Here is a 20,575-nt window from a genome sequence, read left to right as displayed (position 1 = left end):
AATATGTGTGTTTGATATTGAAATGCTCTTGATTCAGTGATATAAGGAGGTTACAAGCTGGTAAATCAGAGATTGAATCTAAGATCGTGAAAATCATAGGAATCAGAAGTCGATTCTCACAGACAGTGCCACTTTTCTATTCAGGAACCAGAAATAGATGCAATTGAAGAACTGATGATCTTGAACTGGTGGTGATGATCTTCGTCACACGGCAGTGCGGGGTGGACCTGCATGGTTAGCACTCTAACGTCTAAGTCAGATTAAGATTCAAGTTAAGTATATTGAAAAGTGGATATTAGATAATGTACATTGTTTTTTGAGTGAACTGATTTTTATACCTTGAACTCTATGGAGTGGATTTGAGATGCATGTAAGCGCTTTTAGCCTCTCATGATATATAAACACATCATTTCAAATATTTAAATTCATTCTCACTTACACATTACTCTTAATTTTTCTCACTGGCTTGAACGTAAGAATGCTAATTTTGCAGATCCACATGCTATGTTGCATCGGATGTACTGTTTCGTTGTTATTTACCACCAACTCAAGCATTTATATATTTTGATATATAAACTAGTAAGATACCCGTGCTCCCGCACTAGTAAATTTATTTGATATTTTATAAAATATATTTAGATATTTGTTAATTTTAAATGAGTGACTTAATTATAAATGAATAATAATCATAAAAATCAGTTTTATTAAATAATAATATAAAAAAGATTTGTCAGATGAAATAAAAAAAAAAGAGATTTTAACATTTGAAAAATAAAAATTGTCTCTCAAATAAATATAATTTTTTATTAAAATAAAATAGACATTGTGCTGATAATGACCCGTGAGATAAAAAAATTATTTGATGCAATGTAAAATGTATTTAGATACAAAAGCAAAATTTGAAATGGCTTCTTTAATCGTAAAATGAACAATAATTATATAGATTTAATTGTATTAAATAATCATACAAATAGAGAGGAATAAAACATGAGATGGAGAAATAAAAAAATTATTATTTAAAAATAAAGATTTTGTCTTTTAAATTAAGACAATGGTTGATTATAATAAAATAGATATTGTATTGATAATGATCCGTGAGATAAATAAATTTTTAATTTTATTAAAATAATAAAAAATAGATTATTAGTACTCCCTCCGTTTTTTATTATAAGTCGTTTTGAAAAAAAATTGTATTTTAATATAAGTCGCTTTACAATTTCAATGAATAATTAATGCTACTTTTCCTATTATATCCCTCACTACAAGAAATTTGCCATATACCAACAGACACCTTTACTGACAGCTAAAATAATCGTTGGTATAAATAATATTTATGGACTGAAATTAAAAATCAATAGTTGGTATAGGGTGCCAGAAAAGCGCTCAATTTAGCCGCTCACTTTTTCACGCTCTTTTAGGTGCTTAATATTTTTCAATTAAAAAAAAGAAAATAAAAATAATAGGAAACACAAGGGTTTCTTCTCTCTTTGCTTGACCGATTCACTCTCCTCTTTTGCTCAATCTTTCCTTTCTTCAAAATCAGACATCAGAAGGTTTCACCGGCGGCTCCTTCGCCGTATCATCAGATGGCTCCTTCATTGTGTGCATGCAGCGATTCCATTAAAATCGTCGGTTCCGCCAACGCATCCATCAGGTCCACCCTCGAAGGTGACTCTGAAAAATTCACCGCTTTGGATCTTGGTCCCAATGATAAACTTCTCTTCTCTTCTAGCCACAACAGGAAAATCAGAGTTTGGGACTTATCCACTCTCAAATGTGTGTGCTCGTGGAAGGTATAGTCATATTAGGTTTAATTTTAATTCAATGTTCGGTTATGCTCATGTTAATTAATTCAAAGCAAAAGGATTATCTAGCAAATCGGACTTCATCGAGTTCACGACAGTGGAAGTTATACTTGTTCTTAAATATCAATGTGTACTTTTAAGGAACTGAGTTTAAAAGCGAGTGGATTCTTCCATTCTTGAAGTAAGTTGATTTCACTATTTTAAAGTTATTTTGTAAATAATGTGTATTTGCAATTATATTGTTTTGCTGAGCTATATGATTATGTTGTTCTATATAATTAATTATGTTAATTTCTTCCTATATTGATTATGTTTTTTCTTTCAATTTCAAAATTTTAATGTTTAATATATCTAATTATGCTCTATTTATTTAGGTGAAAAGCCTGGAAGCTAAAGCTAAAGTTATCCTAAGCGTCAACATCCCACTAAGTGCAATAGAACATGAGCTCAGTGGTGTGCCTTATTTTTCTGTTATTCTCCTTATGCTTATGTTCATTCATGACTAGATATACACATACACACATAGTGGCCCATTTTTTTTTATAGCTAAACTACATATATAAATAGACTAGCAATTTGGTACAAGATGACCTCATTTGCATGCAATAAATAAAATAAGATAAGCTAACAATTAAGTGTTTACGATTGTAGAAACTAAGTAAAATTAATAGATATAACCATCTTAAATTTGAAGACTTTTATGGTATGGGCACAAAAAGTCTTTCAAAATTGAGTTTTTAATTTGGTTATTTTATAGTTCCTCTGATCAAACGGATTCTCTATATCCTTACATAGTGTTTGACTTTGATTGTCATTACTCAAACAAAAGAGATAAAATTTAATAATTATTCATGCATGGTTGTTATTAATCGTACAATTAATTGGCTGAAAATTATTTCCAATAAGTTGAATGCTTAACTGTTGCAGCTAAAAAGCCTATTCCTCCATCTTCTATCCTGAAGCTGTAGACAGTAAGTTATGCTCACATTTTTCCTACCAATTTCATGAACTTAAAGATTCGTTGTTGTTGAACTCTCTATTTCGACGTATATACTAAGAGTAAAGTTCTTAAATAGTGTAATTTATTTCTCATATTTAGAAATATTATGAAAACATTTATTAAGCTGAGTTTGTAACTTAATTTATTTTATTTTCCATAGGTTATAGATGCTTCTAGTGCTCCAAACCAGACAGATTCTCGAAGTCCATGCACGGATGAAGATGGAAGATTCATATATGTTTTTGTGCTTTTTTATTGTTGTAGCATCTATTTTCGGGGTTGTTATTGTATAATCGACATTACTTTGTTATTTTGATATGTTTGTAAGATTTGTTATTTTGACATATAATTAAAATTTTGTTTGATGTTGCTTTAAAATTTGTGTTGCATTGAGAAAATATTGCCAAAATTTGATAATTAAATAAATATTAATATTAATTATAGGAAAAAATTATTTGTGAAAAAAAAGAGACATATACCAACGGCTGATTTCGTTCTATACCAACGGAAATACGTGATGGGTAAAATGATTGAATAGTTTAATTAGTCGTTGCTATAGCTCCAAAAAATTTCCAACGCCTATAAATTGTCGTTGGTATAAGATATTGGGACGAAAATTTGCCGTTGGTATAGAAAATTATAGTTGACGGAAGCAAATGTCCGTTGGAATAGGTTTTTTTACTCTTACCAACGGTTTTTGGACATTTACCAATGGTTTTTTGCCGTTAGTAAATGGCAAATTTCTTGTAGTGCCTAAATATTTATTATTCTCTCTCCTTTCAATTATATAAATTTATCTTCCACATGTCATTAATGAAGGATAATTTTATAAAAACTTTCATAATTTCTTATTTTCATACAACAATTATTATTTTTCTTAATCTGTGTGAAAAGTCTAAAACGACTTATAATAAATAACGGAGAGAGTATTTTTTAGTGATAATAAATAAATGGAGGGAAAAATTAAAATAAAAATGAGAAGGTGTGGGGAAATGAAATATAAAGGAGATTTGAAATTTTAAAGAGAGAGAATGTGTGTATGTAATAGTGTGCTTTGAATTTGAAATGGTGCAATTTTAGCTTGTCATGTGTTATTATTTTGACTATTTTTCAAATACTTATTTGCCCTTTTGCAAATGTAAAAAATTTGAATGCAAATGACAAATTTGAAATTGCATACAATTGATTTGTTTTTGTTAAATAGTTGAAGAGGAAAAAAAAGTTTTCCACACAGAGTCAATCTGGACAATTCCCGGTCTCGTAGGGTCATTCGAGTAAAGAATAAAACAGAGAAATTGAGGGAAGATCTATGAACATATAGGAAGAGAAAAAATTTACTCATGTTTATGCCTCCTAATATTGTCACCAAAGAAAATTTAGGCCATGAGCCTATTATTTTGTTTGTTCTCAGCCGTCTACAGAATATACCAACGGCAGCATATTGTGTTCGTCTCTTCAACGCAACATTTCTCTTGCTTATGTCAAGAAAAATAAATATTCCCTGGCTGCTCATAGCCAGGGGCGGAGCCAAGGCCCAGCTAGCCCGGGCAGGCGCCCGGGCTCAACCTCTATTTTCTTTGTACTCCCCTCAATTTAATAATCGATTTTTAGACAAAATCAGGGGCAAAATTAGGGGCAAAATTAGTAAAAATAGGGTGTGAAAATTAAAACAGATGAATAATCAAGGGTGTAAATTTTTTGCCCAGGCTGCATAAAATTCCTGGCTCCGCCACTGCTCATAGCAAACTGTGTTTATCCTAATAATAATAATGAAATAATATAAAACTTTCAGATATATATATATATATATATATATATATATATATATATATATATATATATATATATATACTTGCAAGAAATAGATAAGTTTCATTTGAATTATATCCCAAAAAGTAACTGGAATATTACATATTTTTCCTGCCGAATATGTAGTATCCGGTGGAATATATACAATATAAGATGACAAAAAAATTTCTAGTTTTACTCGCGACATTATAAAGACAAAAAATTTTCAAAATTTCAAATTAAGAAACAAAATATGAAAACTAGGTACTCCATTTTGTATATAAATAAACCCTCAAAACTCATTTCAATGCATTGGTGCAACACAACACAAGAACATGGCAGCTACTAGCACTTGTTTGACCTTGACAATATTGGTGGTTTTTGGAACATTATTGTACAACACAGACAATGTTTCAGCTCAATGTGGAGGAAGTCTTCCAGCTCTAATTTCTGAGTGTTCCAAGTTTGTTCAGAAATCTGGACCAACAATTCCACCATCACCAGGATGTTGCGCAGTGATAAGAACCTTCGATGTTCCATGTGCATGTAAAATGGTCACTAAAGAAGCCGAAAAGTTTGTGAGTATTCAAAAGACAATATTTGTTGCAAGGTCTTGTGGAGTGAAACTTCCTGCTGGACTGCAATGTGGATGTAAGAACTTTCTATTCATATTTGGATACCAATTATATTTTTTTAGGGTTAAATAAGTTTTTGGTCCCTATAAATATTGCAGTTTTCATTTTTAGTCCTTCCCTGTCTTTAGACAATGATTTTTATAAAAAAATCGTTGCCAAAACCAGCTAAAACCGTTGCCAAAACTCAGGAGGGATTAAAAAGAAAACTGCAATATTTATAGGGATAAAAAACTTATTTAACCCTATTTTTTATAGATATGCATGTATGTTTATATTTTTATTGCTAGTAACCATGGCCGTCTCAATTTTTTGATGTCCTGCGCGGTAACCTGCATTGCACGTAGTAATTGATAAAATATATATTAATTGAAACAGTTTTTTTTTTAAATGATTAAGGTAACTGAATTGAAATTTGTGATGACATTGTTTCAGCTGTTAAAGTGCCTCCAAAAGCAATGAAGTGATCAACACACCTCAAAATGTCTTCCTGTTGTATTGGCAATAAAGCACCTTCTATTTTCTGTAATGACAAATAAATAATCCTCCATATCACATTGCTGTGTGTTCATGGAAGAAAACTGTTTAATGGAATTGGAATGTACTAAACATATCTATATATAATAATCTAATATTTTTCTTTTGTTCTTATGCACAAGTTTTATCCCATGGTTCAGTGTCAACTTTCATTAAATTTACATTTTTATTTTTATTTTTATTGATTTATAGTGACTAACGCATTCTCGGATAAAATTTACTGATAATTTGAATTTGAATTCGAAATTTTATAAAATGTTTTCAAAGTCAAACCATTAAATTATAACAATGAGAATGAGGACAAAGGTTATGTTTTATTTTTGTGCTACATTAAGTTTTTTTTGCCTTAGAATCAGTTTGAGACTTTGAAGGGGGAGGATGGACAACTTTAGAAGGAGACTAGTCTCGACAAAATAGATAAATGTTTTTTTTTTTGCAAAATAGAGTCCCTCTATCTCAAAATAAGTGTTTTATAATTCTAAAAAGTTGTCTCAAAATAATAGTTTTTTTGTTTTTTCAATGCAACATTAATTAATTTTTATTAACATTACCCCTTATCTACACTCTTTTCAAGATATGACAATGTATATCAACCAATAATAATTAAGGGTAATTTTGTAAAAATATTATATTTATTGACTCAATCATTATTTTTCTTAATCTGTGTGTAAGAACCTTAAACAGCTTTTATTTTGAGACGGAGAGAGTATATGATAAATGATAAATTTCAATGGAGAGAGCGAAAAGAGAAGAGAGATCAAATCGTTTGGTACCATTGATGAAGTGGCAATTCCTTCTAGAAGGGATATGAGAGGAAGGAAGTTTGCTTTTGTCAGATTTTTTAATGTGGACAATGTTGAGTTCTTAGCCATTAAACCTGATATCATTTTCATTGAACACTTGAAGCTCTTTGTGAATCTGCCTAAATTTTAAAGAAACTTTGGAGGAGATAATAGACAGGAGTGAAGGAATACGACGGAGGATGGAAGAGGTAGGGTGGCTGGGAAATATGTAGACGGAGTTTCAAAGAAGGGATGTCTAGGAGGTCAAGCTCTCTCGTATGCTCAGGTTGCATGGAGTTCCAAGACGTCTCATTTACTAAATGCTCATGTGCTTGAGTATGTTGTGGAGGACAAATAAGTGTTTTCAAGGCTCACCAACGCCTACATGGGAGTTGTGAGAAACATAGGGCAACTTACAATATCCAAGACATGTTTGATTCGGAAGGTTAATTTTCTATTAAAGTCACTACGCTTGGTTCAAATGTTTGCTTGTTGGAGGATAGAGAGGACGGAGAGTTGGAAGCTTTGATTCAAAATGATCATGAATGGCTGCAACAATTTTTCAAGGAGGTGAAGAAATGGGATTCAGGATGAGTAGATGATGAGAGAGTCACTTGGCTTAAAGTTTATGGCATTCTTTGACATACTTGGAACTCTAACTATTTGAAATTTATTTCAAAGTTGGTGGGGACTTTATTGTGTTCAAATGATTTTACCAAGGATTAGGAGAGGACCAGATGATTAAAACTTACACAGAATACGATCTTGAAATGAAACAAAATTGAAATCAAATTTCAAGTATTTGACTTTAACCTTTGACCTTAATTTTGACTTTTTTTATTTTGAAATGGAATTATGCAAATTGATTTAAAATATGATGAGGACCCAAATGCATTGGTTGACTTTTAAAAAAATGAAAAAAATGTATCAGATGAATGGAAAGGGTAAGGGGCAAAAATGAGGTATGACAGCACCCTACTACGTGGGCTTCCATCTTCTGATGTGCTTCCACGTGTTTCTGGTCTTGTAAACTGATTCTAACTGTTGTCTCACCATTTGAAAACCGTTTTTACATCTCTCAATTGTCTCTGTCAAGAAACATACAGTCGACTCCTATAGTTGTTGTCAAAGTATAATTAGTTTGGCTGACTTCTAGACTTAAAAAACACACTAAGTCTCCAACATCTGATGGGTGTGTCAACCTCGAGACACTTGTCAAAGTGTTAATTTGTGCAAACTTTTTTCGAGATTTTAGACATATTTTGAAGAGAGAGTGATCATAATTTTGTGGATTTATTCTTGAGACTTTTCTTAACCAGATTAAGTGTCATGTCAAAAAGCACATGCTAAAAAGAATATAGTTGATTGACGGATATTTGTCATGTGGAACATGGAAGAAGTGGAGTAAAAGTCAATTCCCTCAAATGAGATTTTAAAAAAGTTGGGAGATGATAAAGACCCATGGTTAGAATGAGGAGAGCAAGGGAATAAGTTTTGTGGAAATTTTATAACATTTTTTATATTTATTTATTCATAATAATTCATTCTCTAACCAATTCTATCTAAGCAGTTCGAAAAATTGTATTATTTTTCTCAATAATGAAAATTTTCATTATCAGGTCAACCACCACAAAAATTATCGTTTGTGAATTAGTTATTCACCCCCTATTTTCCAATCGATAGTATACCAACCAAAATTGCAAAACTAAAGAAGACAGGACATTGAATCAATGCTTTTGAAGCCAAGTTGATGAATTTCTTCATTTTTTTTGCATTTGAATTGTCGTTTTGTATCCGGATTTGAATGTTAATGAGAGAAAGGCAATGATGTTTTAATAAATGATTAGTGTATCGACAAGAAATCACGTCCTTGGAGATCTAAATCACTCGATCTTCTATCTAAAAGGTCATGTTTTGACTTCTTATTTTATATCTATTTTACAAACTAGAGTACACACCCTCATTTAAAATCATTCGCTTTTAATTGTATGATAGAATTAATTTAGGTCTGGTATTTCACGACTTATTGTCCACAAAAGTCAACTTGCTAAAAGTGAACTTATCAACAACAACAAAAATTGAAACATGGCGTGCGGCAATCTTCACTATGATCAAATTAACAAAAGCATTAACAAATACTTCATCCAGTCTCATTTATAAGAGAAAAGTTGTTTTTTAGATTCATTGAATAATAAAATTATTTGGACTGTATCATGGACCAGATACATTGATCTTTCAATAAATCTAAAAAGTCAACTTTCTCTTATGGTTTAACCATCCAATTTCTTGATTACACAAATGAGACAAGGGCAACGATATTTCAAGGCACGATCAATAACATATGGCCACACAATTACATTATTGATGATCTAAGTATTCCAATTCTTCCTCAAAAAGAAAATGCTTTGACTTTGTATTTTGAATTTATCTTGAAAATTGGGTCATTTAAATTCAGAAATTTGTACTCACATAATAATATGAATGAGAGTGTTTTAATGGAAAAGAAACTATATCTAATGCTAATGCTTCATGACTTATTCAAGTTCACAAAAGGCAACTAGCTAAAAGAGAATCAATAATTACTTTAAAAATATTTCGAACATCACCTGCGACAATCGTCAATATGAGCAAAACATCAAAAACATTAACAAATACTAGTTATGAATGAATCGTCGAATTTCTTGACCTTACAAATGAAACATTCTTGACCTTACCAATGAAACAAAGGAAACAATATTTCAATAAATGAATTATATGTATTGATTTCGTATTTTAGATATATTTTGCATGCTGGACTACGAATCCTCGTTTAAAATATGATGTTTGTAATCACATAACAACGGAATAAAGTGAACCAACAATTATAAACTTCCCAAACATGACAGCAACAATCATCATTATGTTCAAAACATCAAAAGCATTAACAAATATTCCTTAGGAATGAACCATCGAGTTTCTTAACCACACAAATGGACAAAGGCAACATTATTTCAAGAAATGAATAGCATGTGGTCACACAATCCCGCTGTTGCAGACCTAAATCACATAATATTTGATAAATAATTGTGTTTTGACTTCATATTTTAGATCTATTTTACATGTTCGAGTACGAGCCCTCAAATTAATATCAAATGTTTGTAATCGCTCGACAACATGAATGTGAGATTTCTTTTTAATGCAGAGAATTCAGATCCGATATTTCATGACTTATCGAGGTTCCAAAAAGTCAATTTGCTAAAGGGAACCAACATAGAAAATCAACAACTAAAGAGTAAACAGTTGAATGAATCAAAAGAATTTATAGAGAGTACATGTTCATAAAAAATTAAGATGATCAGCAATGAATGATGAACCTCTGCACAGAACTCTAACTATACTTTCCCTTTTCTTATGTTCTTCTCATCATGTAATAGGACTATATCTAAAAAATTGATTATGATGCATAACCATTATTCATTACTATAAGGACAAAACATTTTCATACAAAGAAAATAAAAGAAAAAAATATCAATACATCATCCCTATTTCTTTCTCATTCTCATTCTGGTTTTCGATTTTGCATTACTTCCTTGTTCTCCAAGCCGATATCGAAAACAAGGACCTATCTTGCCAACATACTGCCACACAACCATTTTCCTCCCTCATTCTATACCCTTCGCAACCGTTACTCTGCAAGAATCTCCTTGCTTGTAACCTACCGAAATAACTCAAAGGCACATTGCCAAAACCAGCTAAATCAAATCTCATGAACCACTTATCAAGCTTTTCGTGCCTTTCCTTTCTTTCTAACCCTTCACATGCAATAATGTTTTTGATTTCTTCCCCAAAAAGCATTTTCTCTACTCTTTTTCTTTCCAATGAGTTTCGTGACACTGTTGATTCCAAACAATCGAACAACGCTGCGTAAGAATATAGAGCTTCTAGTAGCCTCTCCATAAGTGTTGCGCCGTTATGATTAGAGTCTTGTTCTGTTACCACCATTACTTTCGGTGATAAACTCCACAATGCATTGAGAAAATTCTCCATACTCATTGGATTTGAAGTGTTCGAAGAAGCTGGTGATGATGACGAGGTTGAGTTAGGACTTTTGGTGTATCCGTTAACCATATCTTTCGCAAGCAAATCGCCTAAGGTGGTTTGGTTCATCGGCTGGAATCTTTGCAAGTGAATTCCATTTGGAGATTTCAACAAAAGAGGAGATTTTCTCTTCATGGTTTCATCGTTTGAGGCTAACAAGGTATGTAATTGGAGAATCGAACTAATCGCTAATGCCTCCCCGGTTTTTACACGAAGTTTATCTAAATCGAGGTTTTCTAATTTGCTAACAACAGGATTGAATTGGAATGGTATATCCAATTTTTCAGCTTCTTCTATCAGTCTATGAGCTATCTGATCCAAAACCTCTTTTTTCGGATTAACCCCGGTGATTCTCAAATGCGGAGGACCTTCAGGACGCGAACTCAAAACTTGAAGAAGCGCAATCCACTGAGCAGGCTCGGCTGCATTGAGATCAATTATATGAATCATTTTCTCCCCTTCCATCGCCTCAACGATAGCCTGATTCGTAAGAATAAACGCTACCTTCAAGAAAGGGAAAAGCTCGAAAAAGAGCTTCTGCACAAGAATCTCTTCCGAAACCATAACCATTCTAGTAGAGTTTAGCGCTTTATGAAGACCAGACCATGTTTTCAGTATCCGGTCAGCGAGCGCTTCGGTAAAATACGCTGCGATCCTCTGCATAGTGTCGCCGTCGGGAGAAGCAAGCATCGAAATTTGCTCAAGTGAAGCATTAGCATTCTCAAGATTGCAAGAAGCTACATGATTAGCACAAGTGAGCAACAAATGAATCAAATACAAACCCCTTTCTTCAGATTTCAGTTCCTTAATCCAAGGGTGTGTAGACCCTAAGCTAGATGAATGTGACATTGTGGAGAAGAACTTTAAGGGTGAAGAAGAAGTTGCAGAAAATGAACCTTCTTGCAACCTAAACATACCATGTAACACAACACAACACAAAACAAAACAGAACAAAAACTTAGGAACAGGAATTTGAAAACAACATAAATGTGATTAATGTTAATAATGCAGAAAAATGTACCAAAGATAGAAAGATTCTGCAGGTGACTTATGCAAACAAAATAAGCATAATGTAGAACAAAAAATCCAAACTCTTAATCAAAAAACGAAACGTTGATATCTGAGAAAGTGATTAGGATGAGAATTTATATGAATTTAGGAAAAAGTTAAGGAGAAAAAGATGGAAGAGGCAGTTACATGAAGAAAAGGGGAACCTACCAAAATCATGTGTAAGAAGGAAAGGTTGATGGGTATTGAAATTGAAGGTGGATTGAGATGAAACCCTATGAAAATTCCAAAACTTGCCTCTTGGATTAGGAGAATGAGAAGAAGAAGATTAATTGATGAGTTTGGTCTGTTATGTTAAAAAAGAGTGTTGTTTTGTCTTTACTGTTTTGTTGTCCTTGTCTTCAAACCTTAGTGGAATATGGAATTTTTTTGAATGTGTAGAAATCTATCAATTTTGACAATAAATGTTATCCACTTCAATTTAGGTCATAAATTACATAAATACATTTTATAAGATAAGATTAAAATATCTATATATTTGTCTCATTAAATCAGATCAGATGATTAATCGTAAATATGTTCGATGGTGATTGGTGCTGAACTTATTTAAAAGATTATAATTCAATCTCTGCATCTCTGAATAAGAAGAGACTGAAACTATTTAATATCAGAACTGACCCCAACCATTACTTAGATATTATTACTATTATTAAAATGTAGGAAGTAATTTTTGTTAGATCTATAAAATATTTGTGTTTGAGCTAAGGTGGGTAGGGAATCAGGGCTGACCTAAGAAATAAAATATTCCAAAAAGGGTATATGAATCCAAACATAAGCAAACAAAGACAAATAACAATGGCGTCAGAAATGGTGTTTGAGTGGGGTGGTTGTGTGTGTGAGTGAAAGAGAAGGATAAGAAAAATCCAAAGTTAAGGTTTTGTTTTATATTGAAAAGCAATGACCATACAATTGGTATTATCCTCTTCTATTAGTACAAACAGAAATAGAGGTTAAGGATGGATACAAAACCAGTTTCAACATTTATCACTACTTTTGGAATCTTTTATGGCCCTCACGCAAACCCTAATTTCGTCCTCTTCTTCATGGGAATTCCCATTTTTCATAAATGGCCAAAAATATTAACATCATCATACTTCATGGCCAGTTCATAATTACTGTTAGATGTAGCTTTTTTTTTAAATGATATTATTTGTTTTTTACATTTATGAATTATGACTGCCTTTAAAGGTAAGATCATTAAAGCTTTAATTTTGACTTGCCGACAACAAAATATTTATATTGAATTTTATTTTTTAGAAAAACTATTTATGTTTATTAATGTCGATACTATATTTTATTTTTTATTAATTTATAAATTTGTTAATATTTTTTAGTAATTTATTTTTACCAACCTACATTAACTTGTTGCTTGTTTAAATTTATTGTTATGAATTAAGATTGAAATATAGGGTCAGTTTGTTTTGGTCTTTTTTAAAAATAATTTTTATAGTGTTACATAATTTTGACTAAATTTTGGTCTTCAATAATATATGTTTATGTTATAGGGTGTTGTTTCATTTTAGAAAAAACGAATATAAAAAAACTTATAATATTTTAAAAAACGGTTTTGAAAAATCTATTTTATAAAATACAAAGAAAAAATTCATTTTTTTAAAGCCGAAACAAACAGGCTAATAATATTACATATTGAACATTTTCTAAAATTTCATATTAATATTTTAATTAATATAAATTATACTAAATTATTATGACTTTAATCTATTTAAATTAGATCATATACTAGTTTAATTACACTGGTATAAAATAAACTTTTAAATAAACTATTACCTAGATTCTTAAATCCTAATAGAAGTTTATTGCTTTTTTATAATACTCAATTTCTATAATTGTATTTTCAAAATAGTACAAATAGTATGATAGATGATACTTCAAGTGACATACATTATGAACCACACATTAAACACAAGAATCCAAAAAAGCATTAACATTTCTAGGAGCCCTACCAACAAACCACTCCCTAAACACAACTTTATTGTATGTGCAAACTAAAACATCATAATCATACTTAATTATCTTTGAAAAATAGTTCTATTGCTCATAATCTATAAACATCATATGAAAGCCATCCAAATCATATGTGTATATATATTATAATCTTCTTCAATCTCCTTCCTTTAATCAAGCCTCCACTATTCAAAAAAGTGTTGAACAAATCACAATCTGGTAAAAAAAAATCAGAAGATTCACCAAAAATAAAAGCAACAATATTGTCTTTATGTGTGGTTTATGCAATTCATAAAGTGAGAGTAGAACCAAAATGATATATGAACCCACACAATAAAGTAGTTCCGGTATGCTATATTTACACTAGAAAGTCTCTACACCGTATATACACCTTAACTTTTTTAAAACATTTCAACTATATCACAAAAATTGAGACAAGAAAAAATTATTAAAAAAAGTAAAAGTGCATCTAAACGTATGTATACACATACACGGTGTTGATGTAATTTTTGGTGTAAATCCAACATTTCCTTTTCTGGAATTAGTTTTATATATTTAATGTGTAATTTTATGCGTTAATATTATAAAATACCGTTTTATATGTGGATGTGTCAAGCCTTCATACTTTAGAAAAATAAAAATCAACAACATTTATAGAGGTGTATGTTAACTTGGGTCATCATTAGCACAAGCTTCACAATCAAAAAACACTAAACAAAAATAAAAGTATAAATCAATATAATAATTGATTCAATATGTACATATGTGTAACTTAACAAATTTAGAGTAAATATTTCAAACTAAAATCTTAATCAACTAACTAATTAAATTACAAGTAAAAGAGTAAATATTTCAAACTAAAATCTTAATCAACTAACTAATTAAATTACAACTAAAGAAATTTATAATTTAACACCTCTCAAATTAAAGTGAGTATCAATATGACCAAGTTTGGATAAAAGAATAGAAAATGAGCTCGGGTTTTGAAGATATTGGCAATTTGATTTGTTAAGTCAATTGATTGCAGATGAATTATTTGTTCCTGAATCTTATTATGAACCAAATGACAGTTTAATTTAATTAGGGATGGCAACTGGTCGGGTCGGGTGCGGGTTTCACACTATCCAAACCCGCACCCGAAATCACCACCAAATCCAAAGACTATTCGGGTGGTAAAATAACACTCACACCCACGTCCGTTGAGTAATCATTTACTTCGCAAGGACTTTGTACTCTACCCCAAATGAAGAGTTGGAGAGAACTTCTTGTTTCTTGCTTTTCCAATTGATGATGAAAGTATCAAGTTAAAAACAAAACCCTAATGTAGATCTTCTTGTGAGAGAACAAGTGCCCTAGTCAGAATCTATGAAACCGGTTAGAGTAAGGAATTGGCTTTGAAGAGGATCCCAGTTGCAAGATAATTCTTGAGATATCGAATAATTCGAAGTGTTGATTGGAAGTGGGTTGTGGTAGGCTTGGATAAGAACGGTTCAACCTTCAAATAGAGTAACTAATATCAGGTCATGAATATGTCAAATAAATTAACTTACCTATTAGTCTTCTGAATTGTGTTGGATCAGTTAGAAATTTATTTGGATTAGTGTTTAAGTGGTTGGAATTCATTGGAGTAGAAGATGGTTTGGCTGCCAATAAACTTGTATCCTACAAGATATCCAAACAATATTTTCTTTGACAAAAAGATATGCCTTTGGAGAATCTTGCAATTTCTAAACCAAAGAAATATTTAAAGTTTCCCAAATCCTTGATGTTAAAGTTGTTGTCCAAAACAGACTTAATGTAGTTGGTGTCAGATTAATTCGTGCTTGAAAGAATATGGTCATCTACATATAATAATATAGTAGTGAAAGATAAATTATGTTTCTTAGTAAATAAAGAGTATTCGGGTTTAGATTAAGTGAAGCCTAAGTCAAGGATGGTGGAGGTAAGTTTATGATTCCACTGTCTATTGGCCTACTTTAAGCCATATGTGAATTTCTTAAGCTTGCGAACTAGGTTTTAATGGGAAGAAATTAGATCAGGGGGACTTTTCATGTAAACTTAGTCATCCAAGTCCATATAGAGGAAGGTTGAGTTTATATCTAGTTGATGTAAAAACCAGCCTTGGGAAGATGCAATGGATAAAAGTAATCTAATGGTGTTCATTTTAACAGCGGGACTAAAGGTTTCATAGCAGTCAAGACACTCTATTTGGGTAAAGCTTTTGGCAACCAAATGTGTCTTGTACCTTTCTATGGTACCATTGGATAAGAAATTTATCTTTAAAACCCACCTTCAACCTACAGATTTCTTATTATGGAGAAGAAAAGTTAACTCCACTAATCATAGAAATGATTACAATTGCACGGGCCAACTGCCGGTGAATAACAACAAAACATTGATCAGCCTTGTTAGTGATCTCTTAAGAATTATGACATAACTAGTCCCCTAAGAGATATAACGATCAATGACTTCTTTAAGATTTCTGACCCAACTGGTCCCCTAAAGAAGATTTTCTCAAAGCACGTTGATAACCTGTTAGTGATCCCTTAAGAGATATAATAATCAACGACTCCTTTAAGAATTCATACCCAACTAATCCCTTAAAAAAGATTTCCCACGATGACCACCAGTCACCATCTTCCTGAGTATTCAGATTAAGACTAGTCACTCAAGGAACAATCAATAAAAATTGATTAACTTTGTGTTTACAAGAGTGCTTCTTAAAAGCAGATTACACAAAAGTTTAAAGTACATGCAACAGAAAAGTGTTGAGCAAGATATGAGCAACACCTCTTTGCTTTTACAAGATTCTACAAACATGTTTATGATGAATGTTGAATTGCATTTTGTAGTAATCTTCTCTTATTTCTTTTTTCCTCTTCAGCTTCATAATGTTGCAATAACTTTTGCTTTGCTTTAATTGAGCTTCGGCTTCTTCGCATTTGATTAGTAGCATTGCAGCTTTAACATTTGCGAGCGTCTTCTAGGCTTTTGTAATAGGAATCAGTTTTTGACATTGAGTAATAAGCCTTGGTTGTGTTCCAGCGAGTAAGCAACATTTCTCTTGAAGTCTTGATCTTCATTTATAGTCTTCAGAGAAAGAGATATTGAGAGAATAGAAGAGTCTTTTCTTTAAAGCCAACGGTTACTTTCCAACGGATATAAATGTATATGTTGGATGTAGGAACACGTTAATTCCTTAGCCTTATAGCTTGAAGCTTTGATGTGATGGCATGGAAGACAACTTTTGAATAGTATGAACGTCGTGATATTTGTGATTTGTTAAGCAGATCGTTATACTGAATCTTCATGAGAAAGTTTCTTGATCTTATCTTCAAATGATGTACTTCTGATTCTGAAGTAGTAAGCTTGGAAGAGATCACTTTCTTTTCTTTGTTCTTCTGATGATGTATCTGATGAGTAGTCTAGGAACTACTTTGTTAGGATAGCAAAAGAACATCAGAACTTAATATGAGAAGAACTTTGTCTTTCAAAAATAATGACAGCAGCAGACTTTCTGAAGTACAACGCAGAACTTCCTAGATCAAATATGTATCTGATGAGATAATTGATTTGATAGTGGGACAACACGAGCAATACAAGCTATAATGTTTGAGTCCTTTCATAATAGAACAATGTCTTTAGATATTAGTGTAACAACATATCTGAGAAACACGTCTAGATATCTGAATAAGAGTCATCGACTACACTGTATTTCATATTTGAACCTTATCAACTGATCTTTGACTATGTCTTAAGAGTAATGAGCAACAACTCTTCTGATGAACATATCTTTGACATCTGATCTTGACATGATAGCTTGTATCTGATGTAGACGTTGATTTTGATCTGGAGCAGCAACAACTTGATAGACTTTGTTTCTTCTAGAGATGCTTGAGACTTCTGAAGCAGCAGCTTGTTGAGAAGTGTTCTGGATATCTTCTTTCTGATTCATTCAGCATTCGATGTACTTACAGAAATGAAAGAGAGAGTCTTTCTGACAATAGCATTTCTGATGATTCTTTTGGACAACAGTCCTAAATCATACAGAGCTTTCTGATCTGCACATCAAGAAAATATTAGAAACAAAATTGTTTACAAATAAAATATATGTGTTGTTATCATCAAAATTTAGAGATGAGGTGTAGAAACAAATCTTGTTCTAACACTTTCTTGAATGGAGAATTAAAAGAAGAGGTGTATGTGCAGCTACCTTAAGGCTTTATGACTAAAGGCCGAGAGGAAAAAGTTTTCAAATTAAAGAAAGCCCTCTATGGGTTGAAACAATCCCCTAGAGCATGGTATAGTGAAATTGACAGCAACTTCATTCATCAAGGATTTTAAAGAAGTCAAAGTGAATCTACCTTGTATGTAAAGCATCAAGGTAAAGGTGATATCTTTTTTGTTATCCTTTATGTTGATGATTTGGTGTATACGAGTAACAACAAGAAAATGGTTGAAATTTTTAACATAAAAATGATGAAAAAATATAAGATGAGTGATCTTGGCTTGTTGCGTCATTTTCTTGGTATTGAGGTTTACCAAGATGAATATGCAGTTTTTATTTGTCAAAAGAGATATGTTGAAAATATTTTGAAAGAGTTTGGCATGTATGGCTGCAAACCTGTTGATATTCCTTTAGTGGTGAATGAAAAATAAAAGAAGGAAAATGATGGAAGATTAGTATATGCAAGCATGTATAGAAGTTTGGTTGGAAGATTGTTTTATCTTACAGCTTCAAGGCCCAATTTAATGTTTGCTGGTAGTTTACTCTCAAGGTTCATGAGTAAACCAAGTCATTTACATCTTGGGGCAACAAAAAGAGTTCTAAGGTATGTCATGGGAACCATGGAGCATGGAATCATATTTGAGAAGAATTCTAAACTTGAATCTAAAGGTTATTCAATGGATATAGACCATGGAGTGTGGATGATATGAAGAGCACTTCAGGTTATGTATTCAATCTTGGTTGAGGTGAGATCTCTTAGTGCTAAAAGAAGCAAGATACAATGGCGCAATCTTCAACTGAAGTTGAGTATTTAATAGTTGGTTTGGCTACACAGCAATCACTTTGATTGAAAAGAATATTAGAATACATTGGAGAGAAGCAATAGGAAAGTCTACGGCTTCATTATGACAACAAATCAGCTATTGCCATGGAAAAGAATCCTATTTTTCATAGTCGGAATAGACACGTTAACATAAAGCATCACTTCATTTGAAGTGTGATTCAAGAAGGAGATGTGCAGTTAGTTTTCTGCAGTTCACAAGTGCAGCTTGCAGACATTTTTACTAAAGTAATACCAAGAGGAAGATTTCAGCAACTTAGAGAAACAATGGAAGTTTAAGAGTAGCACATTAAAGGGTAGTATGTTAATTAATGTGATGATTTCATGTTAGTTGAATATGTTAAGATGGTGGAAATTATCTAGTGCAAGTGAAGAGTTACATGAGTAAATTGTCATTGTTGTTAGTGGAAGCACTTAGTGCTTAGTGAGTGTTTAATTATGAATTATCACCTAGTAGTGGTGACTATTTGATTGTTGTAACCATCACTACTCATGCTATATATATTCTGCGTATGAGATACATTTTGATAAGTAAAATACAAGAATATTCATCCACAAAAATGTTTTCTTACTCGAAATTGTACAACAATATAATTTATCACATACCACCTCTATAATATCACCAAAAAATGGACATATTACTATAGATGTCACATTCTTGGAGTCTGAAATATATTTCTCCACACCAACATGAAAATCTCCTCTTTAGAGGGAGATACAAAGTCAAGAGTAGAATTAGCAAAGCTTACTCACTTTGGATTATGTTTTTGATAATTAGCAAACCATGGTATCACCCTAATTGGAACTAATGATAATTAGAAAAATATAGTGGAATTCCATGATGCTTCCGTTGTTAGTAATGATAATTTAATTGAAGGTATTAAAATAATAATACCCCCTCCAGTACCAAATGATCAATTTCTTGCGAATATTCTTAAGGTAAATTCTCCCGGTACTCATATAAATATGATCAATACTCCTATTAGTTACAAATTTCCTTATAGGGAAAATTGAGTACAACCTCCAGATTGCTACTCTCTAGATTATTAGGCGAAAGGATCAAAACATCCAATTGCAAACCACGTTTCTTCTTAAAGATTATCAGACTCACTCAAAGCATTTGTGTATCAATTGTCCTCTGATCATATCCCTATTAATATTCATGAAGCTTTAGAGTACCTTAAATAGGTTTAGGCGGTAAAATATGAGATGGAAGCACTTTAGAGTAACAAGACATGGAACCTTTTCCCTATACCAACAAATAAGAAAATTTTGGGATGTAAATGGGTTTTTTCGATCAAACATAAAGCAGATGGGTCTATTGAAAGATTGAAGGCGAGACTTGTTAGGAAGGGGTACATATAAACTTATGGCATCAACTATCAAGAGGCTTTATTCTCGGTGACTGTATATACTAAATATTGTTAGGTTACTACTTTCTCTAGCTACTTACTTAGATTGACCACTACACAAACTTGATGTGAAAAATGTCTTCCTCCATGGCAATCTTGAAGAGGAAGTCTATTGGGATATTTCACCTGGATAGGTTGTGCCCTCACCAAACAATGTCGTGTGTAAATTACAAAAGGATTTGTATGGTTTGAAGCAATCACCTCGTGCATGGTTTGGACGGTTCAGTATAGCAATCAAGAAATTTGGCTTCAAGAAGAGCAACTCATATCATACTCTATTTCTAAAACATAGGAATAGAAAGGTAACAGTTTTTATAATTTATGTTGATTATATAATAATTACGAAGAGACGACAAGGAAGAAATACCAAGACTTCAAAAGCATTTGTCAACAGAATTTGAGATGGAAAATCTTGAAGGATTGAAGTATTTTCTTGGCAT

At 31.8% G+C, this 20,575-nt stretch overlaps 3 protein-coding genes across 7 annotated transcripts; 2 read left to right on the top strand and 1 right to left on the bottom strand.

Moving 5' to 3' along the window:
* Positions 1-1,458: 1,458 nt before the first annotated feature.
* Positions 1,459-3,160, top strand: LOC131607156 (protein TORMOZ EMBRYO DEFECTIVE-like). 4 transcript variants are annotated; one of them, XR_009285216.1, is made up of 4 exons: positions 1,459-1,986; positions 2,180-2,258; positions 2,733-2,776; positions 2,966-3,160. XR_009285216.1 is itself a non-coding variant. In XM_058879181.1 (3 exons), exons 1-3 carry the CDS (start codon positions 1,587-1,589, stop codon positions 2,771-2,773), a joined length of 327 nt encoding a protein of 108 aa, XP_058735164.1. In that variant the 5' UTR covers positions 1,459-1,586; the 3' UTR covers positions 2,774-3,160. The 4 variants fall into 4 exon arrangements, 1 of the variants encoding a protein (XP_058735164.1); XR_009285215.1 differs by having other exon boundaries at positions 2,180-2,776; XM_058879181.1 differs by having other exon boundaries at positions 1,459-1,793; positions 2,733-3,160.
* A 1,768-nt stretch (positions 3,161-4,928) lies between these two features.
* On the top strand, positions 4,929-5,692 carry LOC131607155 (uncharacterized). Its single transcript, XM_058879180.1, has 2 exons — positions 4,929-5,244; positions 5,661-5,692. Exons 1-2 carry the CDS (start codon positions 4,929-4,931, stop codon positions 5,690-5,692), a joined length of 348 nt encoding a protein of 115 aa, XP_058735163.1.
* A 4,136-nt stretch (positions 5,693-9,828) lies between these two features.
* On the bottom strand, positions 9,829-12,032 carry LOC131607154 (scarecrow-like protein 3). Of its 2 annotated transcripts, none has more exons than XM_058879178.1 (2): positions 11,840-12,032; positions 9,829-11,528 (listed from the first exon to the last, which is right to left on the bottom strand). In XM_058879178.1, exon 2 carries the CDS (start codon positions 11,468-11,470, stop codon positions 10,106-10,108), a length of 1,365 nt encoding a protein of 454 aa, XP_058735161.1. In that variant the 5' UTR covers positions 11,471-11,528; positions 11,840-12,032; the 3' UTR covers positions 9,829-10,105. The 2 variants fall into 2 exon arrangements, with proteins under 2 accessions (XP_058735161.1, XP_058735162.1); XM_058879179.1 differs by lacking the exon at positions 11,840-12,032 and adding an exon at positions 11,643-11,791.
* Between the last annotated feature and the right edge of the window lie 8,543 nt (positions 12,033-20,575).

The sequence above is a fragment of the Vicia villosa genome, linkage group LG5 (assembly GCF_029867415.1).
Source record: "Vicia villosa cultivar HV-30 ecotype Madison, WI linkage group LG5, Vvil1.0, whole genome shotgun sequence".
In the NCBI taxonomy this organism is placed as follows: domain Eukaryota; kingdom Viridiplantae; phylum Streptophyta; class Magnoliopsida; order Fabales; family Fabaceae; genus Vicia; species Vicia villosa.
Note: the sequence above shows the minus strand (reverse complement) of the source record. Positions and strands in the feature narration are given on the sequence as shown.

What these genes read in the sequence shown, in the direction of transcription:
- LOC131607156 (XM_058879181.1), top strand. Translation starts at nt 1,587, where the DNA reads ATGGCTCCTTCATTGTGTGCATGCAGCGATTCCATTAAAATCGTCGGT. An exon ending in AATGTGTGTGCTCGTGGAAG is followed by an intron (nt 1,794 to 2,179) that starts GTATAGTCATAT and finishes CTATTTATTTAG; the next exon opens with GTGAAAAGCCTGGAAGCTAA. An exon ending in AATAGAACATGAGCTCAGTG is followed by an intron (nt 2,259 to 2,732) that starts GTGTGCCTTATT and finishes TAACTGTTGCAG; the next exon opens with CTAAAAAGCCTATTCCTCCA.
- LOC131607155 (XM_058879180.1), top strand. Translation starts at nt 4,929, where the DNA reads ATGGCAGCTACTAGCACTTGTTTGACCTTGACAATATTGGTGGTTTTT. An exon ending in TGCTGGACTGCAATGTGGAT is followed by an intron (nt 5,245 to 5,660) that starts GTAAGAACTTTC and finishes ACATTGTTTCAG; the next exon opens with CTGTTAAAGTGCCTCCAAAA.
- LOC131607154 (XM_058879178.1), bottom strand. Translation starts at nt 11,470, where the DNA reads ATGTCACATTCATCTAGCTTAGGGTCTACACACCCTTGGATTAAGGAA.